This window comes from Cyrtonyx montezumae, unplaced genomic scaffold (genome assembly GCF_038088225.1).
Source record: "Cyrtonyx montezumae isolate F1298 unplaced genomic scaffold, pur_monq_1.0 scaffold_3, whole genome shotgun sequence".
NCBI classification, from domain to species: Eukaryota; Metazoa; Chordata; class Aves; order Galliformes; family Odontophoridae; genus Cyrtonyx; species Cyrtonyx montezumae.
In genome coordinates, this window is record NW_027072034.1 from 73,384,560 (window position 1) to 73,409,582 (window position 25,023).

The window sequence follows — 25,023 nt, forward strand, 5'->3', positions numbered from 1 at the left end:
TGTTTCTAGACAGAGATTTGCTTTAAACTACAGAATACTACTGTAGGCATACATTTCGCACGAGAAAATTACTTTCTTGTTTAAAAATTTCCACATTAATCTTCGTAAGAATAATTCTTTCATTCAAAATTTGTTATGCATTGATATTCTTAAATCTTCACATTACTCCTATCAAGGCATTTTCCACTAACTCTTATGTATTTTCCTACCCTGAATGTTTCATTTTAATTCATATTAATGAATATTCAAAGAAATAACAGTGTTTAATATAAGAATTTAAGAAAGAGTATCACTGCAAATTAAGCAAATTCACCTGTAAACTGATAGAAAAATTAACAAGGTCATACAGATTTCTAATTGTTTAAATCTGGTGCTTTTCTCTATCTTTCTGCTTCATCAGTTCTTCATCTCTTTTTAAAATCTCACTGGGAAAATAATTTCCCCTTTACCATTAATACCTGGCTATTTTCTCTCTTTCATTTATTAATTCAACTCTAAATAATACTGGAGTGGAGGAACAGTCATATCTGACATCCTACATATCTTGTCTACTCTGTCATTTAGAGGTGCGTTAAAATTTTTATGAGAAAACTTCCTTGAAGCTGCAAACTGTCTGCCAAAAATGAAGTATTTTGTCAAAGAAATTTGGCTCTGGTGCAAATTTCATCAAAGAAGAAGGAAGCAAAATATCATCCAGTTTTACCTTTTTGTATTACACTCTATAAGATATTCTATTTCAAGATGTCATTGTAATGCCTTGGGATAATGGTAGGGTGCATCCTATAAAATCTCTTCCCTATAGACCAGCTTTGTCAGCTACTTGTATATTATCTTGTAGCAGAAAACATCCAGCTGGTGTATTTGGGCCAATTGGGAGAACTTAATATAGTTTCTGATATGTATACAGCTTAGTATGCTTAACACAGCTCTCAGGGAGTTCTAATTTTTGATGATTAACGTTGCGAGTTTGGGTGGAAAAGGGGAGGAAAAAGCATTTTCCAGTTTAACCAAACCACCTCAAATGCAGCTAATATGGTTTATATCCACTGTGTACCCTGTTTTATTTCCCATTAGAGAATTCCTACATAAGGACTCAGTGTCATTACGAGATTGTGACAAGGTCATATCTTATCCTTCATCTGATTTGAGAATTCAGTCTTTTTGTCAGTTAATAGATGATGATGCCCTGGAATCTTCCAAAAAATTAAAACCTTTAGTCAGAATCTGAGATAGTTTTAAAGTATAAAGGAAAAAATTGACTTCTATTAGCAATAAAACTGAGGGTATATTGAAATCTGCAATTCGGCTTGTGAAGAGAAATACAATAATGCCTATGAAATATTTTTTTTTCAAAAGTACTTTGCTGATAGTGGAAGATAATAAAGGACTGTAAAATAGAATGAATAGATAACAGACTGTAGAATAGGGTAGATATCCTATATCAACAGAGATAATTTGCAAATGTTTAGTGTATATGAAGACTAAAAAGATCTATGAAGAAATTCTTCTCAGAGTACATCTTAGATCGATGAGCTCAAACACTTAATGGGTTCTTAGTGTGTTGCTATAAGGACTGACTTATTGCCAAAGATGACAAATGTTGCTAACTGTGGAGGCTTCAGAATGATTCAAAATCTACCAGAAAGAAGATATTTCAACTAACAAGCCTCAATATCTAGTATTGGTTCACGATCATAGCATTCTCTCTCTGATTATACTGCATACATATTTATGCAATTGAAATCTTCCTGTCTTCACTGCAACAGAGACCCATGGTATCTTCGACTGAATTTCTAGGATTTTTTATTCTTTTCACAGACCAGTCAGCTCTATAATTATGTCCTAGGTCACATTATGTTCATTTCACTTTTGGCTGAAAAGCTGAAGAACAGAGTGAACCTATGTCTGCCAACTACACAAATATACACCAGCACATTCCTAAATAAGATTTAAAAAAAATTAAAAATCAGTGGGATACATGCAGTATTGGCTTACAATTTTTTTTTTTTTTAATTTTCTCAAGATTTTCCTTTTAGAGACTGATAGAAAGGCAACTTTATCTAGTTGATGTTATGGGTCTGCATATTTTGCAGTAATTCAAATAAAGAAATGAAGGTCATGTGGAAAAAGGTGCTTTAAAGCAGTCAAATTACTGAGCCACATTATTATTTTTAAATTAATGCTTGGCTTCTGTATTTGCCGTTTATTAATAACCTTGTATAACTTTCCTTCTCTACTTCTCAATTACATGGCAGTATTTTTCTCAGAAGATATGAGAGGTTGTGGTCTTGATGTTTCTATGGTTCTCCACGTGCAACCTGTTTTGCCCAAGACTGCAAATATAACTGTCATGCATACCTTACACAGTCTAGCCTTTTCCCCTTGTTCTGCTTGTTCTGGATATGCATGGAATAATGCTCCTGTGTGCTCTGGGTTCACCATCACTCATTTATGCTACTTACAGAATCACTGGAAACAGCCTCATTTTGTGGAGCACTCACTATATGTTGTTAGATGGCTACTAGATTTCTGTAACCTGACAGATCTTACATGAAACCTTGGAAGGACAAGACCAGAAGTAACTTTCATTTATGAGCTGTAGTATTCCTACTGGTTATAATTAAATGACAGCATGCTGCCCTAAAGTCCCCAGTGTCTTCTTGATAGTTTTGCAAATAGTTTTGCAAAAATAGTTTTGCACCCTGGAATCTTATAAGAAAGATATTCATGCTTATAAAGCTTCATAATAAATAAAGTTTCTTGAAGTTAAGAAAATGATACAGCCTGTTGAGACTTCAATATTGTTTACATTTGTCATGGTTTTATGATTTTTGGTACTGGTATTCCACATCATAACATCATGTAGTGCATTTAGAGTTAAAGAGTTAATGCTCCAGCTCCGTGGACCATCGATAGTTCCAGGTATGCCTGTCTCAGAAGAGAAGAAGAACTCCATTCCCCAGAGGACTTTGCGATGCTTTGCGTTCTTACGTGTTTACGCTCAGAGGGAAAGATAAAAACTGTCTGCAGTCACGGGACTCTCTCTTCCCTTCGGGACCGAGCTCGGCAGTGGGTGTTTGTTGCAGCCGTCCGCCTTCAGCGTTAGCGTAAGGCCTTCGGTTTATCGGACACTCTCTCTCTCGCTCATTTTATTTGATTCATTTGCCTCAATTCCAATTATATTATATTATATTGTGTTATTTTTCCTTTCTGATATCTATTTAGTAAAATAGCTTTCCTCCTCAGATCGTTGCCGCTGTTTTGTTCCTAGGCCCATCTCCCTTCTCCTTTTCCCTTTTCCCCCTTCCCCTTCCCCGGGGTGTGGGCCCGTGGGTCCCCTGCCTAAATTGTCACGGTACCGGGTCAAACTGTCCTGCAAACCGTGACAACATTTGACAAAGACATTCAATTTCTTACACTGCAAGGACAAAACTTCATATATTTTCAAATACAAATAACATATAAAAAGCAATAGGGATAGGACTGCAAAAACTGTTCTGTTCTACTAAATCATGTATATATTAGTATCTAAGGCAAATTAATATTTTCTGCATTTGCAATGTCTCCTTAAGACATTAAGAATATTTCTGAACTTGTCATAATTCTGTTGTTTCTGAACTTTAGCTGCATTTTTAGCCCTCCAAGAGAGGGATGTCTTTGTGGAAGATTCATCTCATTTATCACATTTCTTGTAGTTCTGCATCATCATACCTATTTTGTTATTACTCCTGATAAAACAAAAGCTGATATTTTCCACTTCTGAGGTTGCTGGGAAGCCTGAAAGATGACACTTGCTGTAAACACATCTGACGTACACACACGTGCTACTTAATATTGAGAGTTTTGAAGTGAAGAAGAATGATTTTTTAGAGACCATGAGAATATTCTCTGACTTTGAGGTACACACTGTCCATTTGTTGTTGTTGTTTGCTTTTGTTTTGTTCTTAATATACAAATCTTATTCACATTTGGCTGCTATACTTACCCAGTGGTTTGTCAGTAATATTTAAATATAAGTAAAGTTGATCAAAGTGGTATAAAAATCACATCTTGTAATGTAGTACTGCAAAACAGCAGAATATTTTGCAGGACCAGATTACTCATCTCTCTATTCAAGAATCTGGTCTTGCAAACCTGTCAAATAGCTATTCTTCTGCTGAAATAAGTGACCTGCTCACACTGAGTGCTGGATTGTGTGTCTCTCATTCTGCCTATTACATAGCTTTGACAGAGGAAAGCACATCTGTTCCAACTTACTAATAAAAGGCATGCTCAAGAGCTGAGCATGCAGGCCAGTTAGTGACTTGGGGAGAAAACAATTCCTGTACAAGACTACTGGAAAATGCCAGAAGTGAATTTATCTCCCCACATCTAAGAGCAAAGAGAAGTTAATAGCTTAAAAAAAAACTCCTTAGGCTTTATGAAAAGTGAGAGCAGAAAATAGTCATTTTACTATAGAAACAGACTAAAGTGGTGTAAAATGTATGTATTTCTCTATTTTAATTCGCTTGATTATTATTTTAATATTGACTAACAAAAAGTGATCAGTGCAAGTCAGAGTGTAGTGTATTATGATGATGGACCAAAACTTGAAAGAATTCCATTAGTGCAGGAAAATAAGTTTATCTTGTTTTGGCTACCAAATATTCTAAGCAATCTGTTTCTTTGCTCTAGCTATACTATTTAAATTGTTTGATTTTTCTTTTTCCAGTTTACTCTTTTTTCTGCATCATTAAAGCTGCATAATCTCAATAGAGAAGGGCAGCCAAGGAAGGAAATTCTGATATTTACAGAGCCTAACATCATTAAATCTGTTTTTCATGTCTTGGCTTATATTGCTGTTCTTTGTGATCTTCTCACTCATCCATTAGCTCCATTGTGACTTTTAGATGGGGACAGAGAAACAGCAAGAACAACAGCATATTACTGCTTAAGACACAGACTCCAAGATTTTCCTTCCTACATCTCTTTGATTAAAGCCACTGTTTAACACTAAATTTTACACTTTTACAAGGTCCTGTAGCCACATGGAAAGATTAAATGTGTTTTCTGCTTTGGGAGAAGCAAGCTTCGGATTACACTTCCATAAGACATGTTGTATCTTTTCTTGTAACGCACATGATTGTTCAGTTTTATGTGAAACCACATAATTTTGAGAAAATACCAGAAATCTGATAAAAATGAATTGCAGTTTCAATCTCTTGTAACCCTCTGAACAAGGCATTCTACTATTTAAATACAGATTATTGCAAACTAATGCCACAAAATTAAATGAAATTTTGACATTCACCTTAGTCATAACTGTTTCCGTGTCATTCCAATATAGAGCTTTTATAGTTCATATATCAAAATATGTTTGATTATCTGATGTTATGTTCATAATTGTTGCTACTATGACATAGTATATCCACTGCCTGCTTGTTCTACATGGTTCTGACATGAAACAGGACAGTTATTAACAAGTCAGAAGTACAACAACAAAAAATCTGTACAAAACAAAATGTCTAATTATAAACCATTGTACGAGGGATCAAGTGAAAAGTTTACTTTTTTAATATTAGAAATATGAAACATATTACTCTTTAGGATCTGAGTTTGGGTGATGCTGTAAGACCTACTTTCTCATAGTACTTGATCTCGTAGTCCAGAATGGCTCCATGGGGAAAGTCCGGCTCTTGCCAGGAGAGGGCAATGCTGTTTTGGGAAGCCCAGTCCTTCCTTACCATACCTATCAAGGAGGGTGCTGAAAGGGAAAAGGATAACTACGGGTTAAAGACAAAGCACACTGTTTATCCTTTCAACCTACTGTCTTAGGATACCAACCCGAGGTAACCTTGAGTGACCTCCAGGCAGAAAAGCGTGACAGATGGCAATTCTCAGGGAAACCATATAACCGGGAATTAATGTTTCAAGTACACACCAGTAACTCCTTTATTAAAGTGCAGACCAGCTTCTGAGAAATGGCTTTGTACAAAAATTCTCTCTCAGAAAGAAGTGCCTGAGTCAGTCTCCACCACTGTCTGTGCATGACCAGGATGTGCCGCTCGCTCTGAGGACATCATATCCAGGGCAGGGCTGTGTTTCAGAGACAGTAAACTCTAAACTCAGGTTACCCCACGTTAAGTGTCATAGTTAGCTAAAGTAGAACAAACATTTGGTTTACTCCTTGGGATAAAATAATGCAACAGAACCTAAAACAGGCATAACATACTCTGTCTCTGCTACCTGGGCAGTGGATGTGTGTATTCAACAGCTGGCTTGTTAAGGGAGGCCAGGGCAGTGGCAGGGTTAGGGCAAACCACGAGCGCCGAGGTCCCCCAGTCTACCTGCAGTAATTGACACCGTAGGTCTGCAGCTGTGCAGTAAGGAGGAACTGCTTCCAGCAGCTTTCAGAAAGGCCCAACAGGAGTGGACAAACCCAAGAGCAAAGCTATCTCACTGCGGGTTTAACTGATTTTGGGAGTTGGATTTGATGCCCTTTTGGAAATAAAAAGGACATAAAAGGACATTCTATGTAACTATGTCAAATGGGGCAAAAATTCAATTACAGGAAACTCTATTTGCTTATTTTATTAAACTGGTCAAGTATGGCAAAGGAAGTCTAATACTCTCCAGATGCTAAAGCTGCTTTACAAGTATTGACGTGAATCTTTCCTAAATGTCACAAAACCAGTCACATCTTTCAACAGTCTTGAAGACAACAGAGAAAGCTGAACAAATCAACTACTGAGCAGCACATCGGAGTCCTACCAGTTTCCTGAGTCTGCCTCATATATAAAAAAAGGTTCTTCCAGTGGTTAACAGCTTTCCCTATTTGTTGCTGCAATAACATATACAGCTTTATAACAAACCCTCCTGCATTCCACTCTATTATGAATCTTAACCTCTTCTAAGATCCTAAGGAGCTGTCTCTAAAAATAACATACTTTTATGGCTTCAGTTTTTATCTTTTGAATAAAGGAGTCTCCCTAGTAAAATGAAATAGGAATCTGCTTTTAGTCACAAAATTCCTCACCTTTGTTTACTTCCTTGTAAATAATTCAGAAAGTTTAAGAAGTGAAATCAATAAATAAACTCTAGAAATAAACACTAAAGAAAACAGAACAGCTTGTTTTCCTTTGAAAGAAGGGAATGTCTACACACAGACACATATAAGAATCTCAGTTTCTCTGTGTCAATGAGACAGAAAATAAACCTCTACCCACTTACAATCCTCCCTGTGGATAACTATTTGGTGGTACAACAGTCCAGTCTCTATGATAGAATAAAAAGACAACAGCCCAACAGAAAAAACTGAAAGAAGTAAAACTACTAAAAATGGTATTAAGTGAACAAAACAGAGCTTGCACATGAAAACTTCTCACATCCATTCTTACACCATTTAAACCACAGCCCTGATGCAAGGAAAAGAGAAAAAAAGAATACTGTCTTAGTGAATAAAGAATTAGTCTGCTTTTCAGGAAGACTTCAAACATCATCTTATATCTGAACATAGCAAAACAGACAAATAAATGAATAAAATGCAGTCAGAAGTTCTGGGCCAAAATGTTACTCCTGGGTATGTGTAACTACTCCTTCAGTTAAAATGAAATCTTTCTTCTTGAAAATTGAGGGTGAAACTGAGTTCTAGTGATATTACTCTGGAGTAAAATCAGCTACTCCAAGTTGGGAACAAAGACAGGTTAGTTGAAAGGAAAACATGAAGCAGCAAAAATGGATTTGTATGTGTGAAACACTAATCAAGGGCCTAAAAAGACAACTGTCATACATATTTGTTTACTATTTGTTATTTTGAGTCATTCACTGGTGTCAAGATGCGATTTACAGGTGGAGCCTAAGGGAGCTGTGCCGATTTGTCTGATCCACTCTGCATGCCTGCTTATGACTGAGGGAATTCAGCTGGACCACCCTTACTAGCACACCATGGCTTCACCTCTCTGCAGTGTGCATTCTTTAATCCAGTATCCAAATCCTTGCAAAATGATCAATTATGACTGCAGAAAACACTTGATCCTCCTAGGCTTTTTAAAAATATAGATTACTGGTATTACACTTCTTCAAATTATGACCTAACATTTGTAAGCACATGTGGTGCACTTCTCTTTGGGTTCCAATTTCCAAATTTATACCACAATTTAAGTGTGTGTTCTGAGCTCACAGCAGTAACTCTTCCATTTGAGCAAGTGAATGTCATAACACTCTTGGCACAAGAGATCATCTCAGATGCTCAATATGAGAAGTAGCCAATGTCTTCTCCCTGGGAAACAACTCAGGAGCAAAATAATGGAAGATAATTACTTCAGCCCTCCTCTAAAACAGCTGTGCTTGACCTGCACTTGAAACTGAAGGTCCCATGCTCACATCATACCTGTACCACAGTGCCAGCACTGAATCATATAAATCAAAACGTGAAGCTATGTGTTTAAGGCACTGGATATTATCTATATGTGACTTCTTTTATAAAAAAAAAAAGACCAACACACCACACACAACAAAATAAAACAAAAGCCTAAAAAAGAGTTAATTAACCATTTCTTGTATGTTCAGAATGATGATACTACTGTTTGTCATACAGAGTTCACCTGCTGGAAAGATGAAATAATACTTAGAAAAAGAAAAACATTCCAGTCAGAAATTTATTGCACGGATATAGACAAATAAGACCAAGTAATTAAAAGTTGCAGCTAGATAAGTTTCTATTTTTTTTTCAGTTACTGTCATTTTAAAAACAATACTTTCTGTATTTATACTTCTTATAAGAGTTTCTCGATAGAGTAGAAATTATTTAGACACTAATGATGTTATCCATTTATTGTTTGATCTCTCTTTAACTGGGAAACTGTGAGATAGGTAAATTCTATTAGCTTCTGTATTAGGACTGCTAAAATGTTCCTATGATGAATCAATGGGAAGTTCTTTTAATTAGTTGCTTCAAATCCAGTAACTCCAGAGAACTCTAATTTGGTTATCCACTGAAACCATTTGAGAAAAAAAAATAATCTTGAAACCCAGCATGACTTTTAATCACTTTAATGGCAGCATTTTCTTGACACTGGTACTAGGCTGAAGGACGGTTTCTGGCTCTTGATCTCAGTGTTGATCTCAGTTTTGTACTGAGGATTCTTTGCACCATCTGCTCTCTCTGTTTTTTCCTCTACACTGTTATAAATTTCTCAAATTGCAATGAGTCATCTATAGTGCTGTCAGTGTCTGTTAATTTAGTCTGATAACTTTCTTTGTCTTTTCAAATTTGAATTGAATAATGAACATTCATTCCTCAATTCAGAGTGAGATTATTTTATTCTAAATGCCTTTGGTTTCTTTTTCTTTACTGAATCTTTTTTCTCATACACTATACAGAAAGCAGAAAACGTATATTTTAAATGATGGTTGAAATCCAGTGTCATTTTTATAGAAACTTTTTCTTTTTCCTAGACTGACTTCCCTCATCTGTAGTCTCTGACTTCAAAAGAGGTAACCTATAGGACTTAGAAAGGTTTTTTTCCCTTGGTCTATTTTCTAATTTTCCCATGTCTTGTTTCGTACTGTTAAAAGTGGGCAAAGAATTTCCAACATTTCTCACAAGTTTTATGGAACTGTACAACTTTGATATGCTGCCTGCTGATTATGAAGAATCTTCAAACCCAATGGCAGCTGGTGACAAATGCTTACCTGATGTCTGTTTCTGGTCCACTCTACCCCTTCAGTATTTTATTTCAAATCTTATTTTTCTAATGAAAAGAAACCATGCCAGCTCACTGCCATTTTACTGGATGTGAGAACAGGCCCTACTAGAAATGTGTGAACACTTTCCCATTAAAGGCAACTATCAACCAACAAACAAGATAAGCTATATGACTGTTGTCCCCTTTCCCATTTTTTTTGGCCTAAGTTAATGAAGTGCCAGCAGATACACATTTGAGGTGGCAGGGCTGGGAGAGTAAGGGAAATCTAAAGTATACACATGGTGTGGTAAGGACTACAACTCCAAGTCATTTGGACTCCATCCTCATGAGAAGGCTAAGGACCTCCATGTATAAAATACTGCCAGTGGGAATGACGTGGTTTAATTTAGACACACATTTCTATACCACCATCATCACCATTAATAATCTGAATTGCAATAATTACGTTATTTTTCTCAAGAGCTCTGCCACCTTCAAGGCATAGGAAAGACAATACTCATCCAAATATAAGGCTTAAACAATATTTTTGGAGTAAGGCTTCCACAGTAAAGGAGGGAATCAAGCCTGCTCCCTTCCTCTTCTTTTTCTCCTACCTCAGACACTTTCCAAATGCATATGAGGGAAAACACTGAGGCCCACTTAGCAGACTGCTTCTCATTGAAACTAATCACGCTAATTTTTCGTTTCCTATGATATTGTTAAAGGAGGAAACATGCTCCAGCACCTTGCAAGAAGCCTGCCTTCCTCACTGTGGGAAGGACTGTTGCGAGTGGAAGAAATATCAATGTTATGAGGAGTAATCAAAGTTGACTTTGGTTTCATGTCTGTGTCGGTCAGAATACAAAAGAAGATGAGTTTACTGTTTTTGAAAAGAAAGATACATTTTCAAGCTTCTAATATATCACATGGAAATTGAGTTTACATAGGAAATTATGTGTGAAACTACAAGAGCTATGGTTATCTAATTATCCGATATCTTTCTACAGAAATTTTAGGAAATTATTGAAACAGAGTATCGAATAAAGTACATTATCTTTCTAGTGGTTTCACTTTTGCTTAACTATAATGCTAGAAATCTTTGTGAACTAGTGATACTAGATTTTAAAGCAAAATGTGGTCTAGACTTGTGTTTCTCATTATAAATACAGCTATATTTTAAAAGGTATCTTCTTTTAAATCAAATCATATGTATACAGTATTTATAACTGTTAGTTATAGAGATGTACCAGGGTACAGGTACAGTATTTTTCTGGGAAGTAAAAACAAGCGTTCCACCTTTCCTATACCATAAGAACTATTGCATTTATACGGTTTTCCTCTAGCCGAGATTTTGTAATTGTATTAGAATTTCTGTACTATTTGACACTGCGTATGATTTTATATTATGCACAGCAATAAACAAAGTCTGAGTTTTTATTCATGACCCACACTTGTAATCACTTTTCCACACTTAGAAAAAAACTGTTATTCCAGGGTAGCATAGGAAAAAAAAACAATATTGATTTTACTTCTGATTCTAGAAAGTCTGTAAGGTAATAAGCAATAACAAGATGTTTTCTTAGAGGTGACATTTTACTCTAGTAACAGAACTGGAAGTAATGAAATAACATTTCCTGATCAATGATAATGTCTTCAGTATTATTGGCATTTGTGCTATTTACGAAGGACAGATTTACCAGAGAAGCTAAGAGGTCAAAACTCTTCAGCCTTCATTAGTAATGCCATGTGTGAAATGTATTTTTGGTCAACAGACAAGGGTGCAGTTGATCTGCATCTCATCTTCAGCAGCCTTTGTTCCTGCAATATGTTTATTAGCTCCCCAGCAGAGATACATTTCATTCTTTCTTTCTTCTGTGTTTGCTTGTTAATCTTTGTAGGACAAGGGAGGAGAAAATATTTTATGAGTGAGGAATGTGACAGGGATTCAGGAGACTTTACATTTGTATTCTTTTCTTCCCATGCTCTGAAAATTTTCTTAAATATTTGTGACTGAACTATTGTAACCTACAATGCAAATGTTATTACCTCCCATTTTTCTCGTACGTAAACATTTCCATGTTAGAAATGTGTATATGAGGGGCTGCATATAAAACAAAAATGTATAAAAGAAGCATAAATTCACACAGCAAAGATCCTGGAAATATGAACATAAGTTAGACTTTTAAAATAAACACTTAAAAATAACTTCTAACAAAGATGTGTCTTCCTATGCCTGGAACATCTTTGTGTTTATGCTCAATTCATAAGAATTACTGTTCTTATCATGTAAGGCTGCTTCCAATTAGTATAGGGACTAGATAAGATCCTCCATTCTTCACATAATAGAGTCTCTTATCTTCCTAATCATTTCAGAGCTAATTTACAGTCATAATGCTTGGAAGGTATATTATTAGTGGTGCTAACCTTGGAGTTCAAAGTTGAGTATGCACTTTTCCTGACAAGGCATTTGAGCTAGAAAATTAACAACTGTGGGTGTAAAGTAATGTTTTTACTTTATACCCTTACACTAGTTCCCTAAAGGCTTGCATTCGAAAGACAGCATACCAGTACACTTCTTTTGAAGCACTCCGTTTATTGAAAAATATGCCTCCAGCAAGCTATAATTACAATCTTTCCCTCCATTTTAAATTCTTTCTCCTTGCAGATTTTCTCTGCTTGCTCAGAAATGGTGGATAGAAATCAAATGAACTTAATCCCATTAGTAAAAAACAGATCCTGCTACAGTGTTCTGGGCTAAAGGTCACGATAGATGCAACCTCAAAATTTCCTCCAGGCTAAATGCAGATCCAACAGCATTTTTATCTACTACATTCTATAATGCAATTCTTTCTTCCTTGCTGCTTAATTTCTTTCCCGTTTACTGGTGGTCTTATGTCTGAAGACAATTATTATTCACCCATACAATTCTGTAACACTACAGATTTTCTTTCACTTACAGAATACGCCATCATTTGCTATTTTACGAGCCTGAGACAGAAGCACTGCTAGATCTTTACTTTCTAACATGATTTATTCAGTCCCCATTTCTTCAAAATGGATTATCTGAAAAGACATTCAAAATAAATTCTATAAAATAAAGTCTTATCACTTGTCAGCCTGTGTGAGTGTTCTGTTCTCTCCCTCAAAGTTGAAAGTAATGTGAGATATATTGCACGATAACCCATGCAGTGAACAATTTGAAGTATGTTAATAATGTGCTTTTTTTTTAATTACAGTAGTTATAATAATCACACAAATCTTTCCCATAAATGTATGTTTTTAGGAGCTGCTTTATATATACACTCCGTATTTCTGAAGGAAGTGGAATAAATTCATTTCAAAGTAGACTGGTGAAAATTTTTAGGAGTTAGCGACAAACAAACAAAAGAGTGAAACTGAAAAGGGCCATGTGTCATATTGTCATATACATGGAAAGTGCCATTTTGGCATAACCTGTCACTACGGACTGGGGCAAACCAGACACAGCACCTCAGGGTGCAAGGGAGGGTGAGTACCCTTAAGTGCCAGAGAGTTAAGTTCATAAGGTGATTATCACCTGTTAAGTTCAGGGTCATCACACTCTGAAGTGCAGGACTGTCATCCTCCAAGGACACAGACTTAATCGTGTTATCCACCCGAAGGAGAGCTACAGGGTGACTGCCCCTGTCAGGAAGGATATTGCAACCCTGAATGAATTCGGAGGCGATCATGGAGCAGTTCAGACCTCCGGCTGTGTAGAATGCATGAACTTCTCCCAGGCTTTGCGAGGCAGCAGTCAAACAGCTGTATGAGGTGTGAGCAGGTAGGCAAACTGCTCTGCCTTGTGGCCAGGCTACAGAATGATTTCAAAGAAAAAAACCCTCAAACCCAAAGCAGCCTATATCATATCAGGTTGTGGAAAAAATTTCAAGGCTGGAACAAAAAACACAAAGGAAAAAAGAGAATGGAGTCAAGTCTGTGCCCGAAGCTGCAAACAAAAGCCCTTGCCTGCTCCATCAACCTCCCACAATCCCCCCCCCTCCCCTCAGGTGACTCTGTACAACAGGTATGAGGATCCCTGGATGTGGAAGACCTGTCTGAAGGTGGTAAAAGCCTGCTCAGTCTAGACATGCTAACAAAATATAACCAGGAAAAGCCTTTTGCTGACACCAAGGCTACTTCACTGAAGGAGAGAAGATGGGTATTGGTTGTAGGTGATTCCTCCCTACAAGGAACTGAATGTCCAACATGTAAAGCACACTTCTTATTAAAGCCTGCCATCTCCCTGGTGTGTGGGTGAGGGATGCCAGTGGAAAGCTACCTATCTTGGTATGGCCGACAGATCACAGCTCCTCACTGCTTTTCCATATAGGGAGAGATGAAGCAGCAAAACGTGGGTCAAGGGCTATCAAAAGGAATTTCACGGACCTGGGATGATGGCTAAAAGAAATCAATGTGCAGATCATCTTTTCTTCTCCTGCCTCTCTACTGGAATGCATTGAGGATAACTTTCTAAGTCAAGTAATTGATGGCCCCACCAGGCGGGATGCAATACTGGATCTGTTGCTCATCAGTGTAATGTAATTGATTGCTGACATCAGGACTGGAGGCTGCCCGGGTTGAAGTGACCATGCTACAATTGAGTTCACGCTCTAGAGGGATGGGTGAAGAGTAAAATTAAGAAGCTAAACTTTAGGAAAGCTAACCTTCACCTCTTCAGGGTGTCAGTCAACAAAATATCATGAGAAACTGTCCTTATGGGCAAGAGTGTGGAGCAGAACTGGCAGATATTTAAGAGGGTTTCTTCAGGTTGCAAGAGCTCTCCATCTCCAAGTGTTGAAAGTCAAGAAAGAAAGGCAAGAGACTGGTGTGGATGAATTGGGACCTGCTGGTCAAACTGAAGAGCAAGAAGAAAATGCACCGTCAGTGGAAACAGGGACAGGTACTGTGGCAAGAGCATAAGGAAGCTACTAGGTAATGTAGGGTTGGGTTCAGGAAAGCCAAAGCCCAGCTTGAACAGAACTTGGCTAAGAATGCACAGGAGAACAATAAAAGCTTCTACAGGTACCTCAACCAGAAAAGGAAAATCCAGGAGGGCATACCCCTAGTGAGTGCTCAGTTCCTCCTGACTCAGATGTTGCTGTTAAATGGTATATACCATTTCAAATCGGTGTGCATACTAGGTGACATGTAGGATTCCTCCCAGAAACAACAGCAGGGTGGCTTAAACCATTTCCTTTGTAGGAAACCTGTCCTAGAAGAGAAGGAGGTGGGAGAAATTGGTTTATCAGCAGAATCCGATTGCAACTATAATGATGTTAATCAGCATGAAAAAAGATGTGTTGCATCTAATGTGTTATGTGAGTTATAAATACCATGCCAGCACTGCTAGGTGCCCTATGATGTGGTGACAACCTGTGGTGACACATTTGTCTGAAGAACCTTGTTTTCAGCCTCCTAAAATAACCAGGGAATAGGTATAAATGTATTGGAAATAAAACTTGAGGTTAAGAAGGCGTCACTTATTGCAGCAAGGTGTCATTATGGCAACAGAACTTTAAGTAAGTCTCATTCAGCAACAACCCCCCCAGGGTCAACTACAAACAAATTGCTATGCAGAACTTCCTGCTGCTAAATTGATCACAGAAGTTTGAAAATGAAATAAGCAAGTTAAAAAGCACTAGGAAATCTGCCATCTTTTCACTCCATTAATTGCTAGTCATCCTGGGATGTAGCAGACCAGCCTAAAATATACATTCGAGAAAATCTTTCCTGCTCTTATTTATATCAAAATATGAGACTATATCAGATTGTAAGTCATCTTCTGTCTAACAGTACTTTATAGGTCTGAAAGAGGTTTTTCTACTAGCAAGAAAATCATGAATATTTTATTTGAACATCTTATCTGAACCTTCTGTAAAGACTGTTTGTTGGTATGTGCAGAGAATGGCAGAGCTGCCATACTTTAATATTCTCATGTAATATATGTAAAGGCATGCAGACATCTGATTCTGACTTAGAATGTACATCTTCAATCAATTTTTACACAAATGTTGATTTTGACAAAGCATTTAATTATTACTGATGTCAAATAAATATGCCCTCATAGATTAATTCTCCCACTGATGTTACAAACAAAATTATATTACATATATAAATGTTTAAAAGGTTCTAAAGGTATGCTGTTAACTGCTCTTTACAAAAAATCATTATGCAGTGATAAGGGATATTATTTACTCTGCCTTTGAACACAGTTTTATGTTAACATGTCTGTTTAATCTTTAGCATGTAAACCTATGCACAGAATGTATCCTTTTAAGCCGTGGCATACAGAGTCAAAAGACTGACAATGAGAAGCACTTCCAGAAGGCCAGAATGTTACTGGTTTTGTACCTGATGTATATCAATGAATCACTGAAAAACACTGGTGCTGTCAGGTGGTCAGTTTACATTTAAGTAGGGTGGAATTCATTTTACTTGATGTAAATCATTTAAAAGCTGTTCTTTTACTCTGGCAAGTTGTGATGTTTACCTTTGTAGCTAGAGAGATACAGACAACTCACTTCAAGGGCAGCTTCTCATACCTCTCATTCCCAGACACCATCTGGGGAAGGCACAGATTGCACACTCGAGCTGACTTTGTAAAGGTTGAACTTCAAGGTGGCTGCCAGTAGAGCAAAGCTATCTCCCCAGTTTCAGCCACAGTGTCTGATATATGCATCACCACTAGTAGCACTGAAGCTTCAGACAAAATCAGCCATGGCTTTTATTTGCAGCCAACCTCAAGAGTGATGCGAGAGCTATTTCAGGTATGACAACATCCTAAACAAAGTACTTCTTCAGTTGGGTAGATCTATAGGACCCAACACTGTGCTGAACAGATGTAACAGAGTTAACCAATTAGCTTGCATGCTGAAAACTAATATATCTGCATTAGCTCAGCCTGATGAACACTTTTGAGAAGATACCAAGACAGTGATGAGCTTTGCAGGAAAGATAATGGAAAGATATAAAGAACTTCAAAAGGCCAATTAATAGAAGACTGAGGTTAAGGGAAGATGATGCACACTGATGTACAAATAAAACCATTCTATATAGTGAATTGTACCAATACTCTGTTTCTGGTTTCTATGTATGACAGAAGGAGATAATGAACACAAAAAAGTAGTATGGTCAAATTATGAATAAACCATAGACAATATACCAGGGAAAACATGCTGCAGTGAGGACGCATTTACTTTTTCTGTTAGATCACTGGGATATGTACACACCTCTAAGCCTGCGGATAGGTTCTCAAGCTGAGGTCTAGAAGTAATAACAGTTGAAGGGACCAGGGCACATCCATCCTGAAAGCAAGAAACAGCCAGGTGGAATGTATGGATAGCCTTTCTCACTTTTCACTCAGTTATGTCTAGGATCTGAAGCTCAGAAAAGGCAGTCTTTCTGAACTACTGCACTCATCTATTCTGAAAACACATAACACTAATCATCAGTGTGTTTAAAAACAAATGCATGTTGTGTTTTTCTCCTTAAAGAAGACTGGGTCTCTTTTATTCACAAAGACAAAAAAGTCTGGAGTTAAAGAACCATAGTGAACTTAAGGGTTTGTATCTTTCTGATTTGTGTAAAAATTAAAACACCAACAAAACAGAGAAGCCTAGAAATGAGATCAGACAATGGGCAGTAAAAAAATCTTTCAAAGAAAGATTTTTGGGATTTGGGAAACTATGAATAGCACTTCAAAAGAAAAGCTTATTCACCTATTATCTATTAGTTTGTGTCTCAGAGCTCGTGTTCTTATATTACGGCATATATCCATGCTCATAGACTGATAGACAATCTACCAACAGCAATCTAAGTGAGAAGGAAACCTAGGTATGCACACTTCCAGATCTGTGCATCACTAATTTTCATGAGTCTGACTTTTATTTTCAAGAAATTAATTATCTGATGACTGCCCTCTTAACAAGAATTAATGAATCATCAGGGTTCTTCCATTATGCTCTTCTGATAGTTCTATATGCTCTTTTTTTTTTCCTTTTTCTTTTTTCCTGTGTTAATCAGCTTTGGTGTTCTTCGAAGTTCTTTCTGCTGAATTGTATCCTTTTAGACTTTTTCCAAGTCTGCTGTTCATCTCCTACCTCTATGCCAAAACATCACAACAGAGGTGTTTCCTACTGAAAGGGAAAGTAGGAAGATCTGTGGATGGATACTGAGCACCACTGTCCTTCCCTTCTCAACTTCTTGCCCAGGAGACTATGTCTAGGTCACCTGCTGACACAGACACAGTTTGCATTGGTCATAGTCTAGAGACTACCACAAAAATCTACGTCCTCCCAGAAGTTAGGAAGTTGACAGACATTAAGACAGGAAATAAGTTCATAAGTTCATAAGTTCATAAGTTCATAAGGTTGGAAAGGACCTATAAGATCATCTAGTCCAACCATCCTCCTATCACTATCTCTACCCAACTACTAAATCAAATCCCTTAGCACCTCATCTAAACGCTTCTTGAACAGCACTAGGGATGGTGCCTCAACCACCTCCCTAGGCAGGCCATTCCAGTGCCTGACCACTCTTTCAGAAAAGAAATGCTTCCTCAGGTCTAATCTAAATCTTCCCCGGCGCAACTTGTGGCCATTCCCTCTCGTCCTGTCATTACTTATCAGGGAGAAGAGGCCTACCCCCTCCTCACCACAACCCCCCTTCAGGAAGTGGTAGAGTGCAATAAGGTCTCCTCTGAGCCTCCTCTTCTCCAGACTGAACAATCCCAGCTCCCTCAGCTGCTCCTCATAAGACTTGTGCTCCAGACCCCTCACCAGTTTTGTTGCCCTTCTCTGAACACACTCCAGGGCCTCAATGTCCTTCTTGTAGTGAGGGGCCCAAAACTGAACACAGTACTCGAGGTGCGGCCGTACCAGAGCTGAGTACAGGGGGATGATCACCTCCCTGCTCCTGCTGGCTACACTATTTCTAATACAGGCCAGGATGCTGTTGGCCTTCTTGGCCACCTGGGCACACTGCCGGCTCATGTTAAGCCGAGCATCAACCAACACCCCCAGGTCCTTTTCCTCTCTACATTCTTCAAGCCATTCTGCCCCAAGCCTATAGCATTGCATGGGGTTATTGTGGCCAAAGTGCAGGACCCGGCACTTGGTCTTATTGAACCTCATCCCATTGAGCTCAGCCCAGCTGTTCAGCCTATCCAAATTCCTCTGAAGGGCCTCCCTACCCTCAGGCAGTTTGACACATCCTCCCAGCTTTGTGTCATCTGCAAACTTACTGAGCGTACACTCAATTCCCTCATCTAGGTCATCAATAAAGATATTAAACAAGATGGGCCCCAAAACTGACCCTTGGGGGACACCACTCATAACAGGACGCCAGCTGGACTTAACTCCATTAACCACTACCCTCTGGGCACGGCCCTCCAGCCAGTTCTCCACCCAGAGAAGAGTGAACCTGTCCACACCACGGGCTGCCAGTTTCCTTAGGAGAATACTGTGGGAGACTGTGTCAAAGGCCTTGCTGAAGTCCAGGTAGACTACATCAACAGCCTTTCCCTCATATATAGATGATTCCCTCATAAATAGAGAAAACATATCTAATATGCTACTGAACACTGATGGAAGCTAAAAAAGTACATGAGGGGAAGTATTGTTTGATTTTCTCTTCATTAGTGTACCTTCCTGCCTACTGTTAAAGACAAAATAATGGGCCAGATTAACCCACCAGAGAAACTTCTGTTTAACTCAGAAAGGAAACTTTGTTACGTAATGCTATCCTATAAATTGTTTCTTGAATCACAGACTAGACAGAGGGAAAACATCCCACTTTGCAGCTAAAGCAGTAACTGTAAGAACTAATGGCTCTTATCCGCACCAGTGCATTAGTGCTGCACAGCTGTGTAATTCAGGCCAACTCATAAATGCTTGATACTCAGAACAGGGGGCATGGAGGTAAGTTATACTGAAGTCTCCAAGCTCCTTAATGCTGCCAAAACAGAGGAAGTTCAAAACATGCACAGAAGCAGAACTTGAAAATTTAGAAAACTTTCAGTTTGACAACTAATTTAGGTACATACAGGACTTAAGCACTGTTAGGATTAGACAGTCATCTTGCACAAAATTGTTGCAATGGAATAAATGAACAATAATATTGTTCAGTCTCTTTTACTCGTCCCCCAAGTAAATCTCCCTATTTCAAATCCTCCTCAAGTATTCTAAAAAATTCTCCTCAACCAACATCACAAGTTGTTTTGTAATTCAAAAGTGAGCTTCGTACACCTTGCCCTCCAGATACTTCACCATTGTTGTAGCCCTCCTTTACATCCCCTACTACTACGTTTCATGTCCTTCTTATGTTGTGGCACCCAAACCCACACCCAGGGCAGCAGGTGAGACAGCAAAGCACAGAGCAGGGCAGGACAACCCCTCCATCCACCCAGTGGCAGGGCTGGGCCTGAGACCTCTTCCAGGATCAGCATGAAGTGCTGGAAGAGGTTGAGTGGGCCAGCTCTTCAGAAGTTAGCAACAAGACTGTGTCCTCAGGTACCCTCTGGTATCCTAAGACAAGTTGTTGAGGTGTTCATTCTCTAGGCACTAGCGGATGTGCCACAGGAGATGATCCAGCCACAGGGGCAGTCCCTCTTGCACTAGACTTCCTTGAACTATGGCCATCAAGTGGCAAATCACAACTGTCTTCAAGACTCAGGAGGAAAAGCCCATGCCAACCATCAGATGAGCACAGGTCTTCAGATAGCTGTAGATTTGGCTTGTAGACACACACACAATTAGCAGAGGTTTGTTCAGTGGCATTAACAACACTATCACTTCTACTTAAGTAAGAAAATAATATGCTTTGAAAAACAGAAACAGAGAAAACCATAGAAATGTATCCTGAGCCTACATGATGCTCAGGAAAGTGTCCAATTCATCAAACTGCACCCCAAGTGTCATCTTGATAGTGAAGGTCTGCCTGAGGGGAGGCCTCAGGGGCATGAGAAGGTGGTAGAAGACACTGTCTTGGTGGGCACTCCATCCTTCATAGATGCACGCCACCCCAAAATGGCTGGCTGCAGTTGGGCCGTGAAGCTGTGGCAGGATCATCCTCAGCAGGTGCAAAGAAGATCATCCACCACTTCCTCCACCAACTGGCACTTGTTGGCCACGTATGGAGCTGGCCACTGGGTGCTCTGGGCCAAAACTCTGCCTAGGTTGCATGTCTCATCTAAGTCACTGTCTTCTTCATCCTCTTTGTCCTCTCGTTTCCTTCTGGAGCTTTTCTGGTTGCTGCTGCTACTTGGATTACATTCCACTTTCCTGAGGCAGAAGCAGAGCCTAAAGAAGATGGAAAGGATGGCAGCACAGACCTAAATCTCGTTGCAGCTCTCTGGCCAGTCAGTGTCTCATTCTCCTGCACCAACAGAACACAATCAGCAGTAGAAGGACTCCAGTAAGGGCCCTGAGCTGCCAGTGTTGCAGGGCAGCAAAGAGCAGGGCTCCCTTGGCTGCCTCTGCTCTGCTCCTGGATCCATGCTGTGCAGTGGATGAACCATCTCCAGACTCAGCTTCTTAGCACACAGCTGCACATGCTTGCACTTATCCCCATCCACGAGGTTAATTCCCAATGGGATGATTCCCATCAATGCCAGGGTGATGAAGATGCCTTGTCCTCCAAATCCTTCACCATTGCTGTAGCCCCACTTTGGACACTCTCTTATAGTTTTATGTCCTTACACTGTGGCACCCAAACCCACACCCAGTACAGGAGGTGAGGCCACACAGCATAGAGCAGAGTGGGATGACTCCTGCCCTGACCTGGTGGAAGTGCTGGGCTTGATGCACCTCAGGGTATGGTTGGCCCTTTGCGCTACCAGGCACACTGCTGACTCACATTCAGTTTATAGTAGACTCCCAGCATTACATTGCTTTATTTGCTTCTCGGTTCATCCTTACCTAGAGGTTCTTAATCCTGCCAACACCAAGACCTAGCTCCATACAGCCCAGGCCTTCCCTCACACATACTGTCACTACCTCCAGTATCCCCTGCCCTGCCTTTGCGCTAGTTCTTTGAGTTTCCTGTTTAAAAAATAGAGGGTAGTAAAATGTGTTCTTAAAGGAACTTTAAAAATAACAAAATACAGTGTAGCTTCATTACATTTTTCTAATAATATTATTCTGCTTCCAGAGAAAACTTTTGTTACATTAATCCTACAGAAACGAATTAATAACAAATGGACTATTTATTTATTGCAGCTGTTTACCTCAAGATATACTTGTTATCATTTTCAGGAACTTACATAAACAGTATTAATTTGCCAAGACATTATGCTAACTCTGCCCTAAATCAGAAATTTCTATGCTTCACTAATGATCACGATCAGAGTCTATTAGTGGTGTTGATTTAGCAACTCACACCATGGGTGGTCAGACAGATTGCGATTGGGCTTGTAACTGCTCATGTAATGCAAGTTGATCTTTCCCTGAAATGTCTTTCTGCTTTGAATTCATGAGGAAATCAGTAAGAAAGTCTGTTGTATAGCTAAACCATTGGCTCTGGCTAACAAGAGAGGATTCAGCTGCCCTAAAAATTAACTCCTCTACCCACAACAGCTTTGAGTTGGCTCGTGTTTCATTATCAGTCCTCATCTGCTAGACAGTTTCCATCGTATTTACACCAGGGGATTCAGATCACTTAAAATAACTTAAAGTAAATTTATTAAATTTAAATTACTTAAGTTACTTAAATAACTTTAAGTTACTTTTGGCATGAAAAAGGACACACAAAGTTAGGCGCACTTCAAGGAAGTATAAACAGCGCAGACAAAGAAGGCCTCCAGATAGAGATGAAGAGCACTCAGCATGTCTAAAATTAACGAGCACCCAAACCTTCTTTGGTGTTCCACCAAGCAATGGTGGAACCAAAAAAGTCTGAGCTGAAACACAAGCTACCTCCTGTTTTTTTTTCTGCAGAGATCAGAATAAGTGAGGCAGATGTTATTCTTCTTCCATCTAGGACCTGCTAATCGCTGTGTGCTTTCTCAAACACACTCTGCATCTCTAGTAATGCACCTATTCAACTTTAAGCATCTCATAGGCTGCAAGGCGCTAAATCCTTCCTCCAGCACTGAGCTCAGTGAACACAACAGGACATCAGAAAGAATTCATCCATGATGTGTGTAACTGTATATTTAAAAGGTACTATCCATCTCTATATTCATGCATGCATTTTATCTTCAAGCTATGTCTTCTTCAAAAGCATATGCACTCTCAAGGAATTGCATGGACATAAAAGCTAATGAATTTTGCTCATAAAAATATGCAAATATGGAATGACTTCTAAAATACTGAATTATCTGTCGTCAGCCAGTAGAAACTTCTCATCTTTAATCCACCTTCACAAAACTATCTTACTGCTTTATATATTTTTTTTAAGATAAAAATCACAGCAGTCCTACTGTGGTCAGTTTGACATCTCCATGTAATATCTTTAAAAAAGACGCATTAAACATTTCATAATGTGATCTTTTGCATCAAAACTTGCTATCAGCTATTCAAGTATATTGTTATACATATACCAATTTTAAAGATGCTGTTTGCTTCCTTTTAAAACCGGTAGAAAAATGGGCACGGTACTACAGATTCCAAGATAACAATAGTCCCTATTACCTGACATTTTTGTAAGCAGACAATCCTGAGTACAAAACTAATACAGAGTAACTAATAAGAGGCATTTATTGTAATTTCAAGTAGAGAATCTTATGGCAAAGAAGACAACAGTTGATATATTTCAGTGCTTACACAGCTTGATGAAATAATTAAATTTTTGTATCTTCAAGAATGATTTGTATGTAGTATTCAGAATAATCACTTGTAAATATAACTGCTATGATAAATACATAATTGAAACATTCAGCTTTCATAATTCTAGTTCAAGTGCCACAGATGCATTGTTCTCAGTGTCTGAAACATTCATATCCCACATAACCAATTCAAATGCTTAAAGAGGTCTTAAATGTATGCTGTCAGCAAGCTCTCAACACTTGTTCTGTAATGTACTGTTACACAGTGGGACTGTCTCTCGTTCCTTGATACCCCAGCTAACTTCCAGTCCTGCAAGAGGGCAGGGTGCAGCCCCAGAGCTCCAGTCTCAGTCTCACAGTATCTTGCCTTTCTTATGGGCAGTCTAGCAAGCATGCAGCGTTTTATCTGTAGTTAACCCTCACTGCTACAATTGCCCAGCACTGGGGTTACCCAGCATTGGGTATCTCCCTGCTTGGTGTACCTTTGACCCCAGTCCTAATCATCATTCCTTGCCTTGGCTCTAAGGTTCTTATATTTTCTCCCTGCAGATATATAAGTGCTGCCATTAAGTTGCTTGGTGTTTGGGTTAGTGACTCCCAGATACCTGGGATCTACCAGGCATGAGTAAGTAATGTTTTTTATCAAAAGGGAAGGCATACTTTATAAATTACTGGAGTTCTTTGAAAGTGTCAATAAACACATAGTTAAGGGAGATGTATTTAATCAAAGAATCATTAAGATTGGAAAAGACCTCCAAGATCATCTAGTCCAACTGTCCACCTACCACCATTACTGCCCACTAAACCATGTCTCTAAGTACTACATCTACCCTTTCCTTAAACAGTTCAAGGGATGGTAACTCCACCACCTGCCTGGGCAGCCTAATCCAATGTCTCACCACCCTTTCTAAGAAGAAATTCTTCCTAATATCCAACATCAACCTCCCATGGCTCAACTTGAAGCCTCTTATCCTGTCACCATTACCCAGGAGAAAAGGCCAAGCCCCACCTCACCAAAACCTCCTTTCAGGCAGTTGTAGAGCAAGATAAGGTCTCCCCTGAGCCTCCTCTTCTCCAGACTGAACAATCTCAATTTCCTCATCTGCTCATCACAAGACTTGTGTTCCAGACCTTTCACCAGCTTTGTTGCCCTTCTTTGGCTAGACTCCAGAGTCTATGATCCAGAGTCTCTAAAAACAGGTTTTTGTATGGATAGATGAAAATAGAAAACAGTGGTTAGGAATAAATGATCTTTTTGTTCATAGTGGGAAAAGTTTGCCAGCAGCCTAGTGTAATATGTTTGGCTTACACAGAGTAGTTCAAGATGCTGATAAATCATGAAAAAGTTTCCTGAACTAATCAGCGTATTAAGAAAGGAAGAACGTGAAGAACTACAAAATAACTTCATGAAAATACTTACTGGATTGTAAAATGGCATATGAAATTTGAAATAGTAATGCACGGGAGAAAAGAAACTCAAATATTCTAAGTAAAATAAGCTCTGAACTGACCATTCTCATCCAGGAGCAAGATTTTCAAGTTTCAAGAAATAGATCTATGAAAATGCCAGCTCTG

At 38.8% G+C, this 25,023-nt stretch overlaps 1 protein-coding gene across 2 annotated transcripts in view; it reads right to left on the reverse strand.

The window, feature by feature from the left end:
- Positions 1-25,023, reverse strand: part of EPHA6 (EPH receptor A6) — a 472,327-nt gene that overhangs the window by 134,824 nt on the left and 312,480 nt on the right. For both annotated transcript variants that reach the window (XM_065741888.1, XM_065741887.1), the window contains exon 6: positions 5,619-5,743. In XM_065741888.1, coding sequence (XP_065597960.1) covers positions 5,619-5,743 — 125 coding nt within the window. The remainder of the gene's footprint in view (positions 1-5,618; positions 5,744-25,023) is intronic.